The 26,463-nt window shown below is 42.4% G+C and overlaps 1 protein-coding gene across 4 annotated transcripts in view; it reads left to right on the top strand.

The window, feature by feature from the left end:
* Positions 1 to 959: 959 nt before the first annotated feature.
* ano8b (anoctamin 8b) overlaps positions 960 to 26,463 on the top strand; it is a 47,753-nt gene continuing 22,249 nt past the window's right edge. For 2 of the 4 annotated variants that reach the window (XM_084356178.1, XM_084356180.1), the window contains exons 1-2: positions 960 to 1,344; positions 24,808 to 24,918. In XM_084356178.1, the coding sequence (XP_084212304.1) occupies positions 1,188 to 1,344; positions 24,808 to 24,918 (268 nt within the window). In that variant the 5' untranslated portion in view covers positions 960 to 1,187. Of the gene's footprint in view, positions 1,345 to 22,355; positions 22,505 to 24,807; positions 24,919 to 26,463 lie in introns of those variants that run through there. The other 2 variants (XM_084356179.1, XM_084356181.1) reach the window with 1 other exon arrangement.

A 26,463-nucleotide genomic window follows, 5' to 3' on the forward strand; every position in this document is an offset into this window, starting at 1 on the left:
GGTCCGCCACATATAAACAAAGTAAAACAGTATAAATTGTGTTGTCCTTTAAGGTCAGTTTGTTTATTCAGTTTATTCAGTCAGGAAAACAAAGAGAGTTTGTTTAGGCATTAAACTCAGTGCATGAAGATCTTTCTCTTCTGATTAAAATGTCTTCCCCAAAACTATGCAGTGCACCTTTAAATATACAGTGATGAACTGACAAAGCAGCAGTTTATGTGATAAACATGTATTTCATATCCTCCAGCTCCCGCACACACAGTGTGTATTATACAGTGTCCAGTGAAGTGAAGAGCTGTGACTTGTCCCTAGACCCGAGTGTCACTAAAAATTTAATCTATGAGGATATTTTTGCATTAATAAATAAATCATAGTCTATTTAATCTTCCAGGATACACTCACAGAGGAGCAGCAGCGTGTCTACCTGCTGGACTGCAGAGAGCACCTGCAGCCTCAAAGGTAGGTACAGAGAGCTCAGACAGAGCACACCATATACCTGCAGTTTGTTGATCATATTAGCAGTAGTGATAGTAGTAGGCCAGGCATTTGTTTGTCTGGGTTTTGCCTTAAAATAGCCGAGCGGATTCTATTCCTGGCACCAATCTGAAGGCTGGCTGCTGGCAGAGGTCACTGTGGGGCGATGAAAAATACATTTCCCTGAGTGGACAGCAAACACGCAAACATCAGACTATTTGCTTATCGTAAAATGTGTTTACAGCATTTTAAACTCTTCAAGTGAGTTTGTAACTGTTTCACAAGTTGACAGATTTTAATGTCTGATGAAGGATTTCCTTTGCTTGGACAATCTGAGAGTCTACTCATACAGTCACCAGGGTTGTGAGTTGTTGTAAGGTGCGTGTGTGTGTGTGTGTGTGTGTGTGCATGTTTGTGTGTCACCCAGCCCCCCTCCCCCCGCCCTCCCTCTCTTTGTCCCTCCTCTATAGTCGTCGGAGGAGCGCTCTCTCCATCTAGCCGCGCATCCTGCTCCAGAGCACCACCAGGATGATCCGCCGCTGCACCCACACCGACAACCTTCACTTCACTTTCACACTCATTTAACCCTTCCCTCGGACCCCCGCCGGCCGCCGCGCTACACCCATGCTCTGCCCTCCTCCTGACATGCGACACCACTGCACAATTTCCCGGAGAATATCTTCATCTTCCGTCGCGCCTCGCTGATAGAGAGCATGCCCGACGCGGGGACAGGCGCTGCGGCCGCCAGCGGTGCGACCACCGCCGGCGACGGCACCGAGAGTTCCCGGCACCGACACCGAGCGCAGCAGGGGGACGCGGAGAGGCCGGAGCCGGGCGCTGCGCCGCCGCAAGCCTCCTCCGGTGTACTGGGTGAGTCGAGTGCGCCTCTTTGGCTTCGGACGATGCGGGTGAGGAAGGAGGAGAGGACAGGTGGACGTGATGTTGGGGAGCCAGACGAGCGCCGCACCATCGGCACAGTTCTTTTGTCTCCACGAGGCGTCCCAAAATGACCAATTGATCAGACTGCAGGCCTGTAAATAAAGGCTCTGACTGTCCCGCATGCTCACACAGCAGCGACTTTCAGGAATTAGCCCATTTATATCCTCTCTTTGGGAAAATGGCTACATTTTGGCTCATCCCGGTGTCTGGTTTTGACCTTATTGAGTCCCTACGCCTCCCTCCTGTCAGGGTGAGCCCGTCTCCACAGTATTCCCGTAGGTGCTTGTAGTAATTGCTGCTATAGTTTCCTCCACAGCATCCTCGCAGGCTGCTAGTGGGCTATGATTGGCTGCTAGTTGTTTTTGTCTGCTCGTCTCTCCTCCAGGTAACCAAATGTTTGTTAACTTCATGATGTCATCCGGGGATTTCTAAACTAGCCTGGCTAGACTTCTACTACAGACTGCTGCTGTCTGTTTCCAGTGTGACTTCCCATGTTTGTTTTAGTCATTTTAAGAGGTTTGGATCATAAGGGCTGCCCCTCTCACAGTAATATTCCCATGATTTGTTGATTTGTTGGTGTTATTTACCATTTTCAGACAGAGGTACGCAGAACAAACATGCCTTCTGTTTGCTCTCCACAACACTGATAGTGGATTTGAATATCATAGCGAGAATAGCAAGTGAGGCTATTTTTGGAACACACCACAATATTAGGCTGTGTGGAGAGTCTCAGCTGCCGCCGAGCCAGGCTTGTTTTTCCTGTATGCGGGTGCAGAGACTGTGTGCTGTGTGCTGCTTCCTGCGACTCCTGCTGCAGAGTGATGCAGTGGAGCAGTGGGCTGTGAGCGGATGAGCGCTCCTCTCCACACTTGGTCGAGGTAACCTGAGAGGCTTGCTGCTACCTGGAAAAGCAGCCCGATGTCGTCCTGCTGAGAAGGTGGCACCCAGCGGAGCCTCCTCGGGCCCTCCAGTGGGTTACAGGAGGGTTTGAGGGTCAGCAATGTGGAGATTAGTTCAATTTTACAGTCAGTTCATTAGCTGGGAGTAAAGAGAAGGGATGGAGGTCTACTCCTGTGAGGGTAGAGGCAGAGAGTAAACATTTTCACAGATTTTAGGTTCAGTGGTCTAAAACGTGCAGAGCCTCGGTACTCGAGATGTAGCCGTGTAGCAGCAAGTATCCAAAGCTGTCCAGTAGCTTACTGACAGCTGCCATCGAATGCCTGGTCAGATTCTTCATCTTGTTTGCTTACTGTTTGATCAGATAGTTTCTGGTTTGATATCACAAGTTTGCCACTTTTATGGGACTGGATTCGAGAGTCTCCATTAAGGTGCAACACAACCAGTACACATTATACCAAATAATATAAAGAACATACAGTAAATACTCATAATAAACATACTGTAGATGCCATCGTATTAAAGTTGCAGTGAGTTATAAAAGCACTAAGAGTCCATCAGTCCATCGTGTGCAGTAGTAAGAAGGCCTAACCGCCGAGGAGACTCACGATGTCCGATATCTGTTTGACTTATCTCTCCCAGGGAAAGTGTTCCTCCTCCCTGATGGCAGGAGTCTAAACTCTGAATGGAAAGGGTGTTGAGGGTCTGCCAGGATGATCTTTGCCCTCTGAGTGGCTCTAACTTGGCAGAGATAATTGAAGTTGGTGCCAGCTGTATGTAGGCAGTGGTCTTCTATGACTGCATGTGTTTAGACATGAAAGGATTTGACCTATTTGTCCAGCAGGAGATTGATGAGTTTTTATTTGACTGTCAGCACAGAAACCTGTTTGGGATTGTGATTATATCAGTTGTAGTCTTAGAGAGTTTCAAATCGTGACTGTTGAAATGTTTCTTCTTGAGTTTCTTTGACATGGAGAATATACGAGACGGTTTTAGCCGATCAGTTTGGAATTTTATGTCGACAACAGATGGAAAGAATATTCCAAGAAAACTTGTGGCGCACTGCGTTCGTAAAGGACCAAACTTAAAAAGCTTTTATTGTAGGGGTGGGCGATCTGCCCGAAATATAATGTCACAGCCTATTTATCAAAATCATGACTCGCTAACTAATTTGCAATCTTTTTTCTTTATTTTGAAATTCCCTCCTAGACGGAAGCCTGATATAGCCAATGACTTTCCATTAACAGTGACTGTTTTTTTGAGAATAGTAATGCCTCTATTCTCAAACTGTGGTATGTGAGCTCCTTTTGGTGTCACGTAGAGGAATCCCATAGGTGAATTTAGAAAAAGAAATAAGTTAATTTTAAAACATAAGACGATTATCAAAATACTGCAGAATTTTGGATGAAAGCACTGAAACGGAAATGTAATTTAAAATACATTTTGTCTTTCCTCTAGTATTTTTATTTTTAATCTGCTACTTAGTCGCGTCCATGCATGTCACACGTGCATAGGTGTAACATGATTAGTTACGAGCTAAACTCAAACTGTGATGGCAAGAAGATAGTACATGGAGGTAAAATGAAAGATTCATAAACACTACAAATATGGCTCCAAACGGGAACTATCGGAAAGAGAAGTGGCCGGGGAGCAGGAGGAGAACATTTCGAGCAGCCAGGTTGAAACTGAGGTTGACGACGGTGAAATGAGCATGAGTGCTAGTGGCTACTTAAGCAGCATCTCTGAAGCGTCCACGTCACGTCACATACTTTTTTGTTCGCATAGTGTGGATCTGTCAGTCAATATGGTAATGTGAAGTTTGGGAACACAAGTAGATGAAAAGTAGATTCAAGATTGAATGAATGAATGAATGAATGAACACCTTGTCACAGATAATAACACTCTATATATATATATAATGCTGATGAACGTTTATATTCATATAGGTTTTCTTGAAACAATAGACAAGTAAGAGAACCCCATGCAGTATCCCCTGAGAAATTAGTGAAAATGTAGAAAAATGGCCTATTGCGCGATGTTAAAGAAAGTGAGAAAAAATCCCTGCATCTGTCCCTTTTATCTGGATCCACACCAAACGTTAATGGGGTCTATTCTGGGCCGAGACCCATCCTCCATCCAAGTTCAGTGGAAATCTGTTCAGTAGTCTTTGTGTAATCCTGCTGAGAAACCAACAAACCGACACGGATGAAAACATAACCTCCTCGGTGGAGGTAATAAACAAGAAGATAAAGAGAGAGGAAAAAAGTCATGCAGACACTATGTTTTTTGGGATAATCCGTTCCCTTTTCAGGGGACAGAATTTACAGCATCAGGACCACCTGCTTTGTGCTAAATTGCTGTCAAATACAAGTGGTGTCTCCTCCCTGTTGGTTTTGTTTTTTGTAGAATATCATTACTCACAGGGAATGAGTGAACTCCTGCCTTAGAGGTGGTAAAACACTACATCTCATTTTATTGTTGAAAGCGATCAAAGGTAGGATATGTAAAGCAGAAATGTTAGGAGCAGTGACAGCTCTTGAAACCTCTGGCCCTTACTTGCCTGAACATTTCCTTGCCTGGGTCATGAGCGAGAGGGATTGGGGACTTCAGTGGGATTACCATGATATCACATAACCGCCCTCACATGTGTCAGTGTCAGTCAGCGAGCACAGCAGAGAGTCAGGGTGATTTCTCCGGTTGAGGTTTTGGTTGCAGCCCGGACGGATTTTCCTCACTGGAGGCTCGGATGCTCGATTGTCTCCGTGCCTCCGCCACATTTCCCCTAATCCCTCCACACAGTAGACTGGAATGACTTTGATCCTCTCAGCCATCTTCCTTTGTAGCTCCAACACTCACAAGCCGGCGTTTCAAAGATTAATTAAGCGCCCATCATTAGAAAAAAAGCATCGTAAAAGTCTCACCAATTAGTTTGTGTTCCCTCTGAGGCCGGTGTTGATAAGATTCTGTGTTATGGAAATCAGGTCATGTAATTTGTGGTTGCCCAATCAGCAGACGCAGAGGTTTAGGATGTAGGACATTTGTTAGGATAGATTCATTCTCACTTTGGAAAAAGAATATAAATGTGTCTCTGATATGAAAATCTGTGTGATTTGAACTCACTCCGTTGTAAAACAAACAACCTTTTACTTTTATTTATTATGCTCAGGTTTTTTTCGCAGTAAGTGTTCTTTGTTGAGGGCCGCAGAAACTTGTGGTTTAATGAGCTCATGTGTAGATGACAGCTGAATAGTTTCTCTCTGACCAAAATACTTCACTAATGAATGTATTGTAGCCACATGCCCGGGCATTCTTCAGCACGTTTAGGACACTAGCTCTTAATTGCCCATTTCAAAATATCCAGGAATTAAAATTTTTGTCACACTGCTACAGAACAGGCTGCACCATAAACCAACAAATGAAAAGGTAGGAATGCTTTCTGAACTCAAATGAAGTTTGTTAGAGATGATAGGGACACACGACGATATAAAAAAAATCAGAAGAAAAGTCGGAGACACGCTTTTTAAACAGTTAGGTCGACCATGGTCATGCAATGATCTTTGCAGATTCAGATTTTTTAAGTCTAGCCTGTCGATTCCAATTTTCATTCTTTCTAAGAATTGACAACATTAACACAAACATTTTCGTATCTTGTATACGAATGTAAAATTAAATTTTATGTTCCTGATTAAACACTAACTATTAAATTACTAATGAAAATAACACAGTGTATACTTGTAGATCCGGGACTCTTATTGTGAAAGGTAAACACGGAAGGAATCTGTGGGAGAAGCGGAAAAAAAAGTTTGCTGCTCTGGTTCAGTCAACGGCTCCTTATTCTCACAGTAACTGTGCAGTTCATATCCCTCAGCTACAATGATTTACCAAAAGAAAACAGGTGCAACAGATCACAACACCTACTGTCATCAACTCAAGTAATGTCCCTGTGAAACACTGGCAGCAGAGAGGAGGAAGGCGATAGAAAGCACGACTATAAATGACGGCAAAATGCAGTCAAGACTTTCACACATATTTCGGATAAATAACATAAAATACGTAGTTTCATTCTTTCAGCTCTGGCAGGCGTTTCTGTTAGTGGGGGCGGACGGCATGTGTGTGAATGTGATCGCCACAGAATCGGACGTATCTGACACTCACTGGCTGGTCGCCGGCCATTGCCGGTCATGCTGAAAATTGGTTACGGCCCCATTTCTTTCCTTTATTGAAACTGCTGCACTATATAAATGTGTTTTCACTTTATAAAATATAGAGAAGTGTGCAGATTTAGCAAGCAAAGTCGATCTAAAATGAAAAATCTCACCCGTGTTCTGATCTGATAGCGCGCGTCTTTTCTGAGGCAGTGGCGAGATCTGCAGGGTCCATTTTCAGCTGTGTAAACTTATTTAACTCCGTCCTTGATGCCCGGCATTAATACATGCACTTTACAGTCTGCAAAATGCATGAGAAAAATGTATTAAGCAGGGATCCGCACTCATCCATAGACTCTTGGCCGGGGCTCTTCTCTCGCGCTCTCTCTGCCTCTTGAGCAAGCAGAATACCTCAGCTTCGCCTCAGACAGATTTAGGCAGGTTCAGTGTCACACAGGTTGCTTTAAATACAGCAGGGCCGTATCGAGAGGAAAAAGCATGACACTGAACCTCCAGGAAGACGGGCTGCTTTTCACAGCAGTAGTCGGACTGAGCCATTGGTTTTGTGCCCTCCCACAGCTTCCTAAATGAAGGGGCTGATGAGAGTAATGCAGTATGATATCATGACAGCAGTGTGTTGTGCCTAATGACTCCGAACTTAATGCCTCTTTCTACATCTCTTTGCCCATCTCACTCTTATTCATCGCATGCTCCACAGAGATACACTTCCTGTTCTCCTGCCCCTCTCCCCCTCTAGAGTGAGTGCTTAGCTGCACATCAGCTGCATTAGCAATCGAGGAGAATCGCCTCTGTGTGGGGTGACCTTGATGCTAGTGATGTTAGAGCTTAATTAACCTTACCTGATCGGTCAAACACACGTGACAGATCACTTGGGGGGCAACGGCTGATAACGGGGGAAGAAATGTCATGGTGGAATTAAGCAGACCATCAGGATGACTCTAAACATTTACAGCTCTTTACTGTGATAACACTTCATATTTAATGGGAGCAGCTTGCCTTGAATTGAGATCATTACAGTGAAGTAGGTAACGGTCAGCTGGTGGTAAACACGGCAGTTTGTGCCACAATCATTTTAATCGATTTTCTGCTGATGATGTTAGTTTGTGTGGCTGTATCCGCTCATCCCAACGCCCCAAATTTGTCTCTCTGCTGCAAGAAACTAAGATTCATCACCTCGTGTTTCTGTGAGGATTAGGGATGAACCAATCCGACACGCCGGATTGATATCGACACAAAGACTGACCTTATTAAGCAGATCATAAATCGGCCTTGGTGTAACAGATCCACATTAAGGAAAGTTTCATCAATGTCAGAATTTAGTTTTTGTGCAATCAGTTGGAGTCATTCAGTCACAGTGGGCTGTTGAGTCAGTTTTAGTGTCACAGCAGTCCCAGAGTTTTAGTGTAGGAAAAAACAGCGCTGTATGTCCGCCGGTATCCTGAGTCGCATCATCGGGAGGCCTGTCAAAACAGAAATAAATCTAAAATGCCACTCAGTAGAGCGCATACCTCCACCAAGGTCCCCTTTAATTCAAACAAGTCTAATCCAATATGGCATTATATATATATCCAGGCAAGTCATGTCAGGAGGAAGAAATGTGGATATATTTCCAGATAAAGCTAGGTGACCTTGGTTACACTGAAAAGCTGTTGCCACACCAAGCTGTTACACCTGAGGTGAGGAAGGTCTGTTGGCTGCACAGGGCTGATGTTGCTTCCTTATTTGCAAGATTTGTGGAAATTTTCAGGGCGTAGGTAGATTCAAAGAAGTGTTTCGTGCATTGAAATATATCCTTAAACAAACCAAGAGCACGCTCTGTTGAATTTAGACCCGTTCGTTGGCGGATCAGTGTGGCCGCAACATCCCGCCAACAACTGCCTTTTTGTCACCTGATTCCTGACGGCTCGTATTTCAAAATGTAGAGATGATCCCACCTGGAGCTCAGTTGATCTGCCTGTTATCTTCATGATTAATGAAGATAAAAAAGAACATAACAAAAATTTCATCACAATTTCTCTGAGCCCAAATCGACGTCTTTGAATTGCTTCTTTTGTCACAAAAACCCAACTTTTCTTCATTTGCTATCATTAATGAGGAAGAGAAGCAGGAAGTCCTTACATTTAAGATGCTTGAACCAGACAATGTTTGATAATTTTTGCTAGAAAAATGACTGAAATGATTAATTGATTGACTAAAAAACAGACTAATCATCGCACCTCTTGTCCCACCAGCACTGTCAGATACAGTTAGGTGTCTGCTCTGCTCTGTAGATACCAGCAAAGTGGGTAAACTTTAAGCGTTTGCTGGATAAACAGCTGGGTAAGTTATGTAAAAAGGTGAGTAAACCTTGTGTTTCCATTGAAGATGATGAGTAAACTGAGTTTATGTGTGTTACCCCTCTACAGCCCTGGCGGACACCTATATCCAGAGCCATCAGCTGCGGGTGCGTTTCAGGAAGTTCTAAACACTTTCCCTGAGTTGTGATAAACCATCTGTCTTGCCAGTGGTGATTCACTTGGCCTAGATTCTCAAGTTTTAAATGGTTTAATCATATCAACATAATGCTTCTTTGCTTCTAGCACACCAACTTCTAAATCCCCATTCATGCTCTCTGGAAATTTACACTTTTCCATTTATAGCCATGAAGATTATCAGACTGTAAGCAGAAAATGATAATGCACACTCCAGAGCTTAATGCATTGCACGCACACGGAGAGTGAGAGTGCTGCTGGTGTTGGCTGCCTGCTGCAGTAACATGTCGCAGCCAGAGACCTTATCGGAGAGTTTAGCCTTCATTCTCTGCGATCAAAGCCGAGTCAATAACCAGCCTCCTCCGGTGTGTAACTCATATTGCATTCCTGAAGGAAAACTGGGAGTGAAGTGCACACGGTCACCTTGTCCTTCATCCTCTGTGACTGTACTGACGAGGCCTGGATTTGATTTCTTGCTTTTTTTTTGGGTAGTTGCTAAGCAAAGCCAGGAGAGATACAATGACCACGGTGAAGAATGCTGTTTTTAGCCTCAGTCATGGGGAACTGCTCCACATTAGCCACTCTGCAGCCTCCAGAGAAGACTAAAGGGCTATGAAAGTGTAACGTACAACACATGGGGGAGAAAAGCTCCTTCTCCTCCAGCTAGACAATAGATGACAATAGACATATTATCCATGTCAGTGTGAGCACAGAGCCAGTCAATGACAAGCAAGGGAGTTTTAAAGCACATTCGGTCTGTAATGTAGGTCTGTATCATCTCTCATCCTTGTTTCCCTTTAAAATCCGTCTCTGACTTGTTCCGTTTAGCCCCTCTACAGTACTTTTACTTCTGTTTGGTAGGTAGAGAGGCGCAATCAATCCTCATCATCCTCTCCTCACGTTGTGTAGCAGGCAGATTGCAAAAGTTAAACCTTAGTAGAAAGCGGCATAATCAGTTTGTTGGAAGTAATGCACACTCAGAGACGCTGCAGCACACTCAGGCTTCCTGTGATGATGACTTTATCACTCAGGAGTCACTCTTCTATTGCTTTTCTCTTCCAGCTAATGTTCGTCTTTTTATCCCACATAACTCTGTGTGTGAGTCTTGTTTGGTAATGGCGTAGGGCAGGAGCGGAGCTTGTTTAGTGCAGAATCAGAGCTCATCAGCCTCCGCCCTTTATATCCGACTGAAGTGTTTAGAGAGAGTAACTGTAATGGGGAAAAAAACACTTTCTGTTCGCACATTAGCATAAAGCCCACAGCTGTAGATGACAGATAAGAGCCTGGCAGAGGGTTCTCCCCTGAGATTTCACCTCAATAAATCTCCTGTTAAAATTAAGCATTTTCCCTTTTTCAGGCCGTTTCTTTTTTAATCTCTTCTCCTTGTTTGTGTTGAAGTTCTTTTTACGCTCGCCAGAAGCAACATCTGTCAGCATGGCACGCGTTATTTTTTTGGACTCTCTGTGATGCCAGCGCCGTTAACCTTCAGAAAGTCAAGCCAAGGACCAAGCATCATATTTAATCAAGTATACAGATCACAGAAAATGTTATCAAGATATGAAATGTTTTTAATAATAAATGCATATGTTTAGGTAGTGTAAATGAACACACTGGTTTTTTTGTGATCTACTACTATGAATTATATTGTTGCTCAGATTTGTTTATTGAGAAAACTGCGTCAACAGTGTCAACAACTTACAAAATTTTACCTTTTCCTTAAATATGCAATAACTGATGAACAGTGGAAACATTAACTTTTAACTGTGCGCTTGCTCACGTGGTGTCGGAATAATTGGAAAAATGTTTTTCCGACTGGGGAAAGTCACGTGAACAACATCTCAAAAAGTCAGACAAAATGATGGTACAGGAGTTGACAAGTTGACGGTATAAGGTGCTGAATCATGCTGGACTTGACTAACATGCATATTTGTGGAATGAATTATATTTGGCTTACATGATCCTTTTCATTTGTACTTTCTTGTCACTCAAATACTATAAATAGCTGTCATTGCATTGTTTTAAGGCTCTGAGCGATAAATGCAAAACGACTTCTTCTCGGCGTCCATGTTGCTCCCACATTCTGACTTGACGCACATGCATCCGAGGACCCTAAATGCAGCATGGTCATATGGTGAACTTGTTTGCAAACAGTTGTGTTTTCACACATCCAGCAGTTAAATTATCATTTGTTCTGAGTCATGTTTCTGGCTTGCAAGTAGAAGTCGAACATTTCCTCCTTTTATGTAAATTGCGGGTATAAGCCTGCCATTGGGCGACTGTTTCAGACCGTGTTCTCCTCCCTTACGCTTTCTGTGTGTTACTGTTTCCAAAATCCATTTCAATACAGGAAACAGCAACCTCCAAGCTAGAAGCCTACAAACTGAAAATGGCCGACTGCAGCACTGACCTGGTACAAACGTAAACAAGCTCTCCTCTTTTCTTTTACCTTGATTTAGCCATTTTAATGCCGGGCTCGACTCCCCACGTGCACAACAGGTTCACCCGACACTATTCTGCTGGGGCACCGTCGCACTCTATTTGGTCATAACAGCAGTTGGTGTTGTGAAACCGTGTACATGCACAGTAGAAATATAACTGCCCAGGGGCATTGCCAAGATGACCACAGAGTGGCAAGTCTTGCTTAAAAGGATGTTTTTTCCCCCCTATACCAAAATGAGACTTTGTGCAGCCAGACCTGTCTCCAGTGGCTCTTTAGCTGCTAACTGCTCCACTATGTTCACCAGCTGGTCGCTAACTGTTTTGTTTGGTGCTGAACAGATAGTCTATATATCTGTTTTAGAGCTTTTTATTAATAAAAACAGCTGCCTGCTGTGCCTGAAAAATAAAATTAAGCAGCGAGAGTGAACCAAAACAGGAAAAGTGTGGCTGGACAGCTAAACAATGAGCTCGGACTGTTAAGCTGAGGAAAGCTGAAGATTCTGGAGATATATCTCTGTCACTTCATCAGTGTGAGCGACCACTTTCACATTGTCATTGGATATGTGGTTATTATGAGAGTATGGCCACTAAAGACATATTTATGACACGTTGACTCGACGGACTTAAGTGATGTTGCTCAAAGATTAAAGGAGTCTGTTACACTTTAGAGTAGTACCTTAAAGCTTCCAGCTTTTCCTAAGTAGCTTTCAGGTTGGAAAAATGTCTAACTCCTCACTGATTTAACCACATCACATATATTCTGTATCAGCTATTTATTGAAGCCACTTCATGTCTGCACTGAATTACACAGCCAAGACTGTTTTTATGGCTGCACCATTTCCATGAAATGGAAATATTCTTATTTTCATGTGCGTCCCTGTGATACGGTCTCTTATAATTCAGCCTGACATCTTCGGTATCTTTGGGAGCTTTGGGATCTCCACTAGAATTTTAAATGAAGCGGCTCTGTTTAAACAAAGCTCGGCTGCTCAGCGTGAGTTTGTACCGACTCGTCCGCTGAAGGGTCAGCGGGGTTGAGGAGGTTGGAGTGTGTAATTAGCACTGATGTTTTCACTCGTCTCCTTTTTGTGAAGTTTTGGTTTGCATCTTTTGTTCCTTGTCTGAGAAGCCTCGTGGGACTCTGGCCGCTGTCTTTAATAAGAATTCGAATGTGGTGAAGTCTTCCTACAGCTGTGGGGGAACATTGTGTTCCAGCTCATATATTTGCACATCGTCAATGTTGACTGATGGCAGCCTACAACAGTAAAGTACAGGCTTTTATTGAGCTCGCTTCTCATGTAGTTCTCCTGCCTTTACCCCTCTGTTGTCTTCTTTGTTCTTGGCTTTTTTCGTTTACTCCACACACCATCAGGTGTAAAAGAACATGTAGTCCGTGCGTCATCTGCAGCAACATGCCTCTTTTGTTGGCTACACACCTGTTTGTCAGACGGTCAGAGAATCATGAATCTGGTGCTCTGTGTTACGCTCACTGCAGCTCTCACCCCGGTCATTTCCCCTCGCAAAGGGCCGCGACAAGGCTGCGATTGTGCCGTGTTTCTGATGATGCCCGAAGAAATTGGCTGTCAAGGAAAATGAAGCGCACTGCCACTGCTGTAACATCCGTATTTGCATTTGAGAGTGAACCATCTCAATTTTTTCTCTTTGCTCCTGATCGGTGTTTGTTGATGCATTAGAGTCAACAGCCGGGTGTTTGTGTGAGGCTCTATGAGTTTGACGGTCTCCACTCACAAAGACAAATTTAATTTCATTTGCCTCTTCTTTTTTTTTTAACTGAGAAGGCTGTGCAGACTTAAAGATGCAATCATTTTTTTAAAAACCGTAAAAATAGCTGCTCAGTCCTGCTTCAGAATAATACATTTGAACAAAACAACCGTGTTAACCTTACTATGCTGCTTCTGCAGTGCTTCTGCTGCTTAAAAAAAATCCATTTTGTCACATCTATAATAGTGTTGCTGACCTTCCTACCATTCCTCCGTAGAAAAAATTGGAGCTAAATAAATCAGGACGAAATGCTGTATAGATCTTCCTCATGCTCCCTTTTTGAAAGGCATGAGAAATCAAAGCCGGCTAAGTCATTGAAGATGTCTTCCTCTGCTTCTCATTGAGCAGGAAGTGAGAGGAATGGTGTAGTAATGTACAATAATCACTGGTTTCTCGCGTATTGATCTCACTCCCTCCCATCTTTCCTGTCCAGGAATAGAATATCGTACCATCATACACACTGGTAAGTCCACAGCCATCCGACTGACTGACTCATTGCTTCTCTATTATCCTTTCTTCTTCCTTTGCCTAAGTGCCCAGCATAATTTCTGATGTGCACAGAAATACCCAGTTGGCCTGAAGTCTATTGGAATGTCCCACTACATTAGAGTGCCTGATCATCTAATGAATATAATGATTATAATTATGGATGACCTCCTGAGACTCTGGCACAAACTGATTCCCCTCAATTTTGATGAAAGCAATCTCATTTCTATATTTCTTCTGATAATTCAATTAACCTCCGCTAAATAGTTGTGACAACGTTCCCAGATAGACAGTTTGTAGATATGAGTCTGCTACAGTCAGTCAGATGTAACAGTAACAGGCCTGCATTAGACACTAATGCCTTCTGTTAAAGCTTGTTAAAAATGTATGAGTCTGTTTTCTCTGAACCCCTGTGTTGTTTGGTCCTCCATATGACCTTCTGCACGCTCTGAATAACAAAAACTTTTGTGATTAAATTTGAATTGTTGTGCAGCAGGCCCTCCCCTTGCCTGTAGGTAAAACTTTTAATTAATGAATGAATAATATTTATTCCAGTGACATACATTATAATAAACTAAATTTAAAAAAAAGTCACAATCAATAACCAAAAAGGAATAGGCTGAAGCCCAAGACTTATTTTTGCCCATCCTGTGCCATCCATCAAATAAATCAGAATATCAGTGAAATCAAAGAATGAAAAAAATCAATATACCTCTAAAGTGTAACCGTCAATTATTTTACGTTTAATCAGTTCTCATTTTAATTCAGCTGAAAGAAACTGAAACATATCTGTATTTTATATTAGTTCTCACTGTGCAGGTTTCAATGATGAACATTAAAGGTTTTAAACTATAATGTCCTTCTATTGATTCAAAAGACTAAATATAGACAGGATCATCAAAATGATCTTGAAGCTGTTATTTTAAGGTGAAAAAGTAATGTTGCTCTAAGCTAAGCAATGGCTTCATATTGAACCAACAGATATGCAGACATACATACATACGCAGATTATGTCAGCAACTGCGCCTTAATTTTGTAATATTTTCCAGGTATTGGGGTGCCCCAGTTGCTCAGTAGGAGGAACGTGTGGCCCATGTACAGATGGCATGTCCTCGCTGCGGCAGTCCAGAGTTTGAATAAGGGTTTGACTGATATGGCTTTTTCAGGGCTGATACTGATTATTAGAAATCAAGGAGACTGAAAAACGATATTTAGTAAGGATTTTCATTCGTAGTTTAAATGAATCTCTTTGTGTCAAAATTTTGAACAACCAGTGATTAAATACGCCTTTGCCCAATTTACTCAAGCAGTGTTCTTAAGTACAATTGTGAGGGACTTTATTCTAGTATTTCCATTTTCTGCTACTTTATACTTCCTCTCCACTATATTTATTTGATGAATTTAGTTGCTATTTACTTTGCAGATTCAGATTATTCAGTGTTAATAGGCTATTAATTGTGACATGTTACCCATCAGGCAGTGTTGCTGGTGGGAGATTATGTGAGAGGATGCTGCATCAGAGCTAAAGTAGCACATTTTTAAATGAGTTTATTTTATTGGCAGTCTGACAGAAAAATGGCTGATAATTATAATCGAAAATGCTGAATATCGGCCCTGATGATTGGCCAAAAACATTTGGTCTACCTCTAGTTTGAGTCTGACCTGTGGCCCTGTGCTGCATGTCATCCTCCCCCCTCTCTCTCATCCCATGTCCTGTCACTCTTCGGCTGTCCTGTTGAATGAAAAGGCCAAAAAAAAGAAAAGGAGTTTGCAGGTATTTGTCCGTGCTGTATCAGAATATCGAACCTTATATCTTCCAAAAATGTCATGGTGCTGCGTTGACCCTTGACGCTGCTCCATATAACACAGAAATGACAACTTGCGTGCGTCCACATTGTTGCTGTGTAATCGGTCTCCTTTGGTTCTGTGTGTTAATCAGAAAACCCTTCCTCCACTTTGGCGGTTGCCCACTACTCAATAACGAGGTCTGTTTGCTTCACAAAGGCTGCTATTCACTCCACTATATTCATCATTACCACTCGCTTATTCATAATTCGTAATCTCCACATTGACAATGCTCCATTCAGCCAGTTAGATAACCAGTCCGTGGTTGTCTGAAGGAGTAGTCTGCATCGACTGGGCATGAAAGGGATTCGACGCTGGCTTTGGTTCATGATTGTTACTTGACTGAATAGTAGACTGCATCGTTTTCCTCATGTAACCCCAGCTTTATAACAGATATGACGGCTCAATCCCTGTTTCTATGCTTCTTCACTGAGGTAGCTCACATCCAAATTAACCAGCTAACCTAGAATGAACTGCTGATTAGCCTACTTGGCAGAAAAAGAGAGTGTGGGAGACGAAGGAAGCATATTTAGTGAGGCTAAGTGAGGAGCGGAGACAAAAAGTGATGTAAAGGAGAGGAAGAAGACGGGATGGGGAAAAGTGATACCTCAACTATTCTGCTGCGTGAGCACGGCGGCTCTTTTCTTCCGACGTGGTCTTGCTTTGTCTTTCGTTTGGCCCGCAGCCATCGGTGGCTCCGGTGTCGCATGTAATCATTGTTATTTTGAAGCCAAGGACGAGTCCCTATTATACTACCTGCTCCTGTTAATGAGGAAACCAGAGTTCTGACATCCGCCGTTTGTCACAAAGGTGGAACAGATATCTCCTGTCTCGTTCCCGAAGAAAGACAGCCCTAATCTCAACTCCATCATATACAGGTTCTTTTATCTCTGAACACGTCTCTCTTTTAGCCACTCTAGCAGCGTGGTGTGTACTCTAGTTTGGTCCACCACTTTGGTTCACACTGAAATAACAACTGATGGACTGCCATTCATGGACCCTAGAAGTTAAAGTTGTTAAAGTTGCTGACTTGTCTTTTTTTACCACCATTTCTGGACAACTAGATTGTCAACTGTTGTTGTTGTTGTTGTTCTACTTCTTCTCCATCTTTGTCTTCTTCTCCTTCTCCTTCTCCTTCTCCTTCTTCTTCTTCTTCTTCTTCTATGCTACAAATATGTAACAGAACAAAAGAAGCTAATTGGGATATTCATCTGGAATTACTACAAAGCTGTTAGTGTGACTCACCATAATGGAATAATAGATGAATGTCTTTAAGTCAGAGTAATTAGAGTTTTTCTGTTTTTCCTGTTGTGCCAATATTATGTGAATGTCGCATTCATGCTAATTACAAAGGTTACGAGGCTAACACACTACACTAAGATGATAAACATGCTAAACATTATATGTGCTAAATAACATTTTCATTGTGAGCATGTTAGCGTGCTGATGTTAGCATTTATCTCAGAGCACACCTATCCATCAGTGCGTCTTTGCATGGCTGCTGGCGTGGCCGTTCTCATTATTTTACTGTTCTAAATTTAGTTTTTATTTTTGAATAATACTCCATAGCTGTCCTGAGTCTGTTGTAATTGGTGTACATGTGATGCTGGGACTATGTCAGCAGTATTTATTAATGGCTGGAGGGAGATGTTTGTTAATTAGCTACGGGTCTAATTGCTTGCAGACTGTAACCTACAGGAAACCAGTTGTGATTACATGCTTTCTCAAAACGCAGCTGACGTTGAGCCTCGCTGGCTTTCATTCGTCAGAATCTTAAAGGATGGTCTTCTTCATGTACCCTGAGTCCATTCGATGTCTTTCAACTGAGTGATAAGAGATATTTTTGATAGCAGAGAGGAAGCTTTGCAAAAGGCACTGTTGTGTTAGTGGTTGGCAATCGAAGCATCTGCACTTTGGTAAATCCAGGTTTATTTGTATCACTATCAAGCTTTCCCCCTTGTTGTTTCCCTGTGCGTCGTTTCAAGGCATCATCCATAGGAGCTCCATGTGCACGATGATGACAAATACCTCTTGAGACGGCCTGAGTGAGAGTGAAGGCAGGAGAGCTGAGAGAGAGAGGGAGATAAAAAGAAAGCATGCGGTGAAGGAGGGACTTAGAGATTCTGCCCAGGGGGGGCTAAGAGAGAGGATTTGGATGAGGGAGAGAGGCAGGGATGGTAGCAACTAAAAGATATAAAGGAGAGAGAGAGACTGAGAGGTCCATGGTGTGGGAGAGAGGAGCAGACTGGAGGTGAAAGAAAGTTTAAAAAAAAGACAGGAGGAGAGCTGTGCTGCACCAGGAAGAGAGAGCTTTCATTTCATCTAAAGCACATCTGTGTGTGCACCTGCCAGAGTGAAAGAAAGATGCAATGAGGAATTGGGAGTGTTTGGTGCCAAAATGTATGCACACTGTGTACCTTTTGCATTGAGAGGGTGCAGCGAGGTGGCCGTTGCGACAAGCACTGAAGTGAGTGTTGGTTGGTTGGAGAAAGGAGGAGGGAGAGAAAGAGGAAGGGACAGATAAGAGGTGAGGTGGGTTATGGTTTGCTGTAAGACATGTAGGCTGCAGTTGTAGAATCCACAGCTTGATCACAGGTGAAACTGTCTGATTTGGTTTTTATTTCAGTCATTTCAGCTGCATGACTTGATGACTCAGTATTTAGGTTGTTGTTGTGACTCCGGCATTTATCGATATTTTAATGTTAGCGTGACATGAGACTATATAGGCTCTTGAAGGAGATCATTATGTGATATGGCATCAGTGTTGTCTAGTCCTGGTTTTAAAGGCTGCTTTACTGTAATGTGATGTCATTTTCTGAACTTAACAGACTGTTCTACCTGTTCTGATGCTTGCCTTTACCCACTCAGGCTGCATTCAGACAGAATCTGGCATTGCAGCGGTGTGGGAGGGTCATTTCATGGCCTGTTTGTGTGACATCATGTTGTGAACTTGAACCCCAACCAGTTTGCCAAAAGAAAAAGCTGCTATGTTGCTCTGCTACTAGCATTCCTCTGCCATTGGAGGTTCATGTTGGTCCTACAGTGATTTTCTGCACAGGTGAAAAAAAGGTGTTTTAAACTGGTGCACAAGGCCAAATTGGGTGTATTACACAAAGGGGACCCAAATGCAGACACGAAGGCAGGGAGGTTGACAACAAAAGGCGAGCTATAATGAAAGCTGATAGTCCTGCTTTTAGTTCCTGCTTTCCTGCTCGGGATCCAAAGAGTACAAACCAGAAGTAACACGAGGAATCAGGAAGCAAATGCAAAACGAAGAGTGAGGGGAAAACACTGGGGGTGAATAACTAATGAGACACAGGTGTACACAGAAAAAGGGCGGGAAAATAGACAAATTGAGGAAGTGGAAACTGAAACATGACACGTGAGGATATAAGCCGCAGTCCAAACGCACTACTCTCATTAACATGAATGGGGGACCTGCATTTTTGGTCTGAATGAGGCCTTTATTATTATGATTATCAAAAATCACTGACACAGAATGATCTTGATATCTGATGTTGCACCCGGTCCTGGCATTTATGAAGTTCTTTTGATGAAATCCCAAAATAAAAGTGTATCATGATGTAGGCTAAAAATATTGCTATATTATTTTAGAGCAATTTTATGTAAAAAAAAAAAATAATAAAAAAAATACAGTGATGTGATGTTTACAGGGCCCTGTCTGTCTTTAGTGTTGCCTTATGGTCCATTGTGGCCGGGCGGCAACCTGTCAGTGCTGGATGGCGACGTACAGAGAGTCAGAGAAGGAGATGACTCTAATTAAGTCAATTGGTGGGTGTTTGAACCTGATTAGGTTCTCTGTCCCGCTTACTGATGTAATCGTTCTAATAGGGTCTTTTGTTTCATTCACACACTCAGTGAATGTGACAGTGGGAATGTTTTCTGCCTGTCTTATTGTTAGCTCTCCTCCCTCTGCGTCTGTTGGGAGTTCTGTCAGTCTCTCTGCCTTTATTACATTATATCTGTGTGTTTGTGTCTGTCTCTATTAGACTGGCTGAATAAGAGTTGAACTTCAAAATGACTCACTGCTCAGAAGATATAAACCCTGCCCTAGTCTCCAGCCTCCTAGGAAAAAACACACTGTTGCAAGGCATACTAAGCAAAGGCATCTGTTACTAGAGGTGCATCTGAAAGAGTAAATCCTCAGCATCATATCGGTGCGGTAAATCTGCGCTGCAGGCCTCAGACAGTCAGGAAAGGGGGGACATTTTGTCTCCTAATGATGCCAACTGTACTGTATGTAGGCATTAATGTGCCACTGTTAACAGCTGGTCCTCACACAGCAAAGGATTTAGGATTTTTTTGGATTTTAGGATGTGAACCGAAGTTGAAGTAAAAAGCATTTCCACGTTTGCTGTTTTACCCTCGTACTGCTTTTCTGCTCTCAGGTGTGATTTTTTGTTTAACTTTGCATGCAGCGACTAAGAAAGGCCTCGTAAGGTAAAGTGGACACCTGATTAACCTATAGACCAATGGTGACTCAGCAAATAAGTTGCCTTGTCATGATTGGATACTTGGTTAAACAAACAAGAGAACTTTATGCCTCGTCTAATTTCAGCCAGAATGATAACAGGAACTAAAATAACTAAATGAATAACGAACTAGGTGGTGCATATAATACTCTCATTTCTTGATCTTGTATTATCCTGCTACTGTTAATATCATGAGTTCTGTTGAATGTGATGTGTTTAACTCCAGCAACAGCTTGTTTGGATTAAGGCAAATGAAATATACAGTGTGAATCAACAAAGTGGTTGGCAGAAAAACAAGAATCTTTCAGGTGAAATAACTTAACTGTTTTCTTTGTGAGCAGAAGACGTCATGTTTTTCCTGTCGTCCGTCTGTCCCGTTCTTATGAACGTGATGTCTCAGGATGAACTCATTAGAATTTGGTGGTTTAAAGGTTAGAGGTTAAAGGTCACTGTGACCTCACAAAACACATTTTTGGCCATTACTCAACAAATTGTATGATAATGAGGACAAAGATTTATACAGATGTCACAAATAGGATAAAATGATGACTTCGGTCAAAGGTCAACTTCAATGTTACATCATAAAGTTCTTCTAAAAATGTTCTGCCCATTAGTCAGCGCCATAGCTGAGGAACGGCAACTTGCCCTCTCCCGACCCGTTGCTGAATTATCTCTTTGTTTTTACATAACAAAGAAAAGGAAGCATTGTGTCCTTTGTTCCTTTTATGGAGGAGTCAAATGAAACGATCTTTTTCTGAAAACGTTGATATTCAAGTCACTGCTTGAACGGCTGCTGCCACGTCCAGAGCTACAGACATGAATGAGGTCACTGTTTGATTTAAGTTGACATAAGGAGACAAAATACGTATAAAGCATCTTTGTTGGTCTGTGAGTGTGTGTGTGTTTTCACTATGTTCAAGCCGGACTATCCTCTTTGTTTAACTAGAAATACACAGTGACCTGATTGACATTCACAATTATAATATGTTTTCTTTTGACCCAATCCAAACTGTTGTTCCAGCTGCTAAACACTGAGCCCAAACTTCAGATATCCGCTACTTGAAGTTGACCCGAAGCTGCTCCAGAGAGGCATAGACACCAGAGAGTTATGAAGTACAGCCAGTGAAGACAGTGAATGCATCATCAAATCTTTCCCTAAGTGTCTGTGACCTTCATTTTTAGAGCTTCGCCTGAGTTTCATAACTGACTTACACCCTATTAATCTGGCTCTTTATATCTCAGGCTCATACACGCAGGCACATAGACAAGCACCTGCGCGGACACACACACATTCACATACACATAAACAGCCCACAGAAATGCTTCAGAGAGCGACTCGGATCACAGAGAGACGCCCTGCTTGTTACGCCTGCCTGGCTGCTGTCTGATAAGCATTAGCCCTGGAACAGTCGTCTCGCTGTGAAGGCCGTGAGTAATACAGGCTTTATCTGTATCACTGCTAGTCATGGGCCAACCTGCTCAACAGCGACCTGGTTTCTGTTACAGGGCCAAAGGGGGCTTTCAAACTTAGAAATGCACTTACTTTGCCAGCATTAAAAGACATTTGGGATCCCTTTTCTATGTAACTACTAGTACAGTATATACAGGGCTGGGCTGTATCGAACTTTAACTCCAAACTTTTAAACACAAATGTGTTCCAGTGTAAAATCCATCACACGCTGCATGTGCAGCACATCTGTGGCAATCACGCTACTCATGAAGAACACTGATGAGGTAAAAGCCATCAATGCAAATTAATTACTCTTGTAAAATCAATCACAGGGAGGGAGATGGAGATAATGAGAGGCAATTGAGTTTTTAAAAAAGGATTGTAGACAACGGCTCAATAATGAGTCAAATCAAGAAGGTATGCTGATGTTTTGTGTATTCAGTGAGCTGCATGTAGCTTAAATGTAGGAAACGCATCTTGAGATTTGGTGTAAACCTTATTATTTAATGTCGGTGTGCTAATTGTGACCCTGAAAAGCCCTGTTGATCCTCGATACTCAATATTCTGCTCAGCTGGCCATTGATCTCAGGCGTGAGAGATGAGCGATGGTTTGTTTATGTCGTGCAAAACCACATGTGAAGCGAAGCTTTGATGGGTGATGTATTTGAATCGCTCATCATGTTCAACCAAGTAACAAACACGTAAATTCATGCAAACCACCTAAACCCACGCTCGGTGTTGGGGCTGATAAATTGAAGCATTGTGATAGGGTTGAAACCAATCTGCTGGCTGTTCCAGGAGTGTGTGTGCGCTGTGTGTGTTGCCCTCAGCGATGAATACAGGACTCATTAGAATTGCTGTCATGTCGCAGCTCTGCCTGCAGCATTTCATCTAAAGCACAGTGGAGCGGCCAGTCACATTTCTGTAGCTAGGAGCACCTCTCAAGACTAAAAAGTCAAATACACCTCGCTCTGTTTCCTGTTCGGCTGGTTGCGATGTTTGAAAATGTTCTTCAGAGGGGGAGAGCTGTATGGAACCAGATTAAGCTGTCACAACCCCTTTGTAAGTACTGAAGAGGGATCCAAATGCTACCTCGAAGTCAAGTTCTGTTTGCAGGTACAAGTTTGTTACTGTGACATGTTTTGATATATCTTGACAGAAAATATCATCTTCAGTAAAATACTATATGTCATGTTGAATTTTTGAGAAAAGGAAGACGAATTCTTCGATTTACTGGGTAAAGCTTGTAGTTTTTGTGTCTCTAATGGCACTCGTTTCTCGTTTTACCTTAATTATATAGCACTTTTTAGGTGAGAGCAGTGGTGCTTTCCAGAGAGGACATGGAGAACAAAAAGAACAACAAGATAAGGAAAAAAATGTTTGGATATGATTATAAAAGATAACTTTTTAGACTCAATTTTAGACACAATTTTATTTAGTTTTTCACCAAATCACCAATACTGATAATCAGAAAAATGCTGAATATCAGCCTGGATAATCAGCCAGACCGATAAACGGTCTATCCCCGACATCGTCAGCACGATTGGTCAGTTTCAATGATGGTCCTGGAGCGACACAAACATGGAATATCAGATACACCTAAAACCTTCGCTGGGCTGAAGGTTACTTCAAGGTTGAGTGATTTTATGTTGTAACCCTCTCAGTTACACGCAGTAATTTGCTCCATTGGTTATGTGAAAATATTGATTAGTTGAACTTTAAAAAACAGAGACTATGACAGCAGAAAATGTACTTGCAGCCTTTTGAAAAGGGCATAGTGACTTGGTTTGTGCTGCAGCTTTGGGCTGCATGTTGCTGCAATGTTTTCATGCATACATGCTGTACTGTAAACACTGAAAACACATTTATTCTCTGAAAAGACCATCAGGCTTGATTCTGGGAAGCCCCACGGTGTGCGCCTCTCTGTCAACGCTCTCTTCCAGGAAGTAGAGGGACACCCTGAGCATCAGCACAATGACGGTTTCATGAGACAGGTGTTTATTGGGTCCACAGACCAGGCGGAGATACCGTGTGATTTACAGCGTCATGCTAGTAGCGGTGACATCATGGTGAAATTTACAGCCTGACATGGCCTTGACCTTTGTGGGTGCGCATTCACTCGTGTAAGCACGTAAGCAACCAGGTATGGGATGTACAGGAGCTTCATGTGTGAGATGATTTGTAGCTGTAGTTTGTTTGCACTTACAGAGATCTAACATTTTCTACTAAAACAATTAGTATAGTCTTGGATGGATGGATGTGACACTAAACGTGCCCGTGTGTGATCTGTTGAAAGTGCCCCACTTTCTGCCTCCTCTGACGCTCCGTGCCTCACTGATCACTTGGCTCTTGTGGGACGGGCATTCTCTCCAGGCTGCTGTCATTATTATTCAGGACCCAGGAAATGGTTTTCACAAACTGTTCTCTGACAGCTGAGCAGGGTCTGAGGTTACACTGGTCACAGAATCACTTAGTCCTCTTTAAACTATTGGCACAGCCGCCTCTCTGCAGAACATATCGGTGGGAATGTGAGACTACAGAGGATCGGTGACAGATGAATGAGGTGTCAGGGCGAAGATAAAGTTCATTTGAGCCCGGACACAAATGCTGCAGTTGTTTTTTTAAAAATGCAAATTCTTCCATGACGTAAGCGTTAGAAGAAATATGTGCTGTGCATTATTTTCTCTCAGACTGCTGCAATAAGGGCGACTGTGTAATAATGTGACATTACTGTGAGGCTACAGGAGAGCTATTTTTGGTGTTGACTTCTGGAATAGCGACAAGGTAATTCTACACAGGAGCTGAACCCACTGTACTGGCTTCAAATTCAGAATCGTTAAAGTTTTTCGTGCAGAGGACCTTGAAGAGGGCTCTTTTATTATTTAAGGCTTTTTTTGTGGGTATTCCTGGGACTCGGGACACGTCACAACACTGAGAAACAGCTGCACTTACATGTGTTGAGTTGATTGAGCCAAGTGTCTGTGTGTGTATGTGACAGTTCAGAGCGTGTGGACAATGTGTGGCCTCTGGTCTTGGCAGGGCAGGATTAGTTTTGTCCATCTCGTGTTGTGAGGCAAAGCGGCGTGACATTTAAATCTGTCCCGTCGAGGAGGACGATTCTCTCTCTGTGTGTCTGTGTCTGTGTCTGTGTGTGTGTGATGGGGCAGCAGGGGTTTTTGAGGGGGTTTGCTGAAAATGTTAGAAATGTCATTGCTCCTTACACTTTTTCACTTTGAAAAGGTGACTCTCTCCCTTTTTCTCCCCCACTGTATGTGTCTCTTTATCTGCCTGTCTCTCACCCCCTTCCTCCGTCTCTCTCTGTCTGTCTGTCTGTCCGTCTCTCTGTCTGTCTGTCTCGCTCTCAGATAAGTTGTTTGGAAAGCGGCTGCTGCAGGCTGGGAGACACATCATGTCTCATAAGTCTTGGATGAAAACGGTGCCCACAGAGAACTGTGATGTCCTCATGACATTTGCAGGTCAGACATTCTCACACGCTCATATGTCTGTATTTCTATTCCTGTGAGGACCCTCGCTGCACTGACATAATGCACCCCCAACCTTAACTGTCACAACAACATGCCTAAGGTCAACCTTTAGCCTCACCTCATCCTAGAGTCAACTAGGTTAACAGTTAATTTGATCATCTATAAATCTTTCAATTATTAAGAATTGAGTCCAAGTTCTCTGGGAAAAGTTTGTTTTGTCCAACTAACAGTTCAAAACCTAATTTCCTGTCTAATGTGCCACAAGGCTGCAAGTAATGCCTTTTTTCATCGTTGATTAATCTGTGGATTATTTTCTCAATTAATCAATTATTCAGAAAATGGTGAAAATTGTCAATCGGTGCTTAAGATGGTGTCCTCAGTGGTCTTGTTTTGTCTACAACCTTAAGATATTCAGTTTACTAGAGGGGTAAAAAAAAACCTAAAGATATAGCTGACACTGTTGATCAATGGATTAATTGCTACAGATTAGATTTGCTAACCGTTTCACCTTTAATAAACCATTAACACCAATTTTAACCCTCTTTGAAGAGGTGTCTTCGCTCTTAAGATCTAAATGTGGTCCTCACAAATATAGAAGTACAAGAACACACATTTCTACACAGACAAAATTGCATTATACAGTTTAACACACATTTTCCAGTTCGTCATGAATATAAAGCTGCATATTTACCTTCCTTTGCTTCAGGCAAGGAAGAAAACACTATGCTTTTATTCCTTTAATTTCTCGCATTTAAATTAATTTTAGATGATTATGTTTCCCCTAAAGAGCACAAAGATCCAAACCTACCACTGAGCAGCGGAGGATGTTAACTATTATCTGAAGTAGTGGGAATCAATACTGTTATATCATGTTTATAATACAGATTAGGGCTGCACAATATATAATGTTCAGCATCGACATCATCACATTGTAGGACGTGTAATGTCAACTGAGACAAATTAACTCAAACATGTCCTGCTACAACTTTATTGCTACTTGATACAAAAGCAAAACTCGCACAGTTCTTATTTTTCATGACTAATCTAAGTCTGTCTAATTTAGTCCAATTCAAGAGTTCCTAGATACATGGGAGTTTGTTAACTCCACGAATTTCATACATTAAGATCGTTTACAGGTCTTGGGGACTACTACTGCATGTGATATGATGCATTGCCTCCAGTAATGTCACTCAGTGCACTGTGGGTAATGTAGGCACCATGTTTAGGAATGCAGTCCACTGGGCTAGGATTGCCGCCTATAACACTGTTGGAATCATAATGAACAGATTTAAAACAAATTAATGCAGGAAAGCCAGAGATCACCTTTTATTATTCCACACATTCCTCTTTTTTTTTCAAAACCTGGTGCCTACATTACCCACAGTGCATCTTGGGAGGCAATTTATCCGATTACACGCAGCTTTGTCTGGAGCCACGCAAGGCTTTACACTACTTTTTTCACATATGCAGTAGTAGTCTCCAAGATCTGTAAACACACTTTAATGTGAGAAAATAGGTGGAGTTACCCTTTAAGAG

The sequence above is a fragment of the Pagrus pagrus genome (assembly GCF_965226575.1).
Source record: "Pagrus pagrus genome assembly, chromosome: 6".
NCBI classification, from domain to species: domain Eukaryota; kingdom Metazoa; phylum Chordata; class Actinopteri; order Spariformes; family Sparidae; genus Pagrus; species Pagrus pagrus.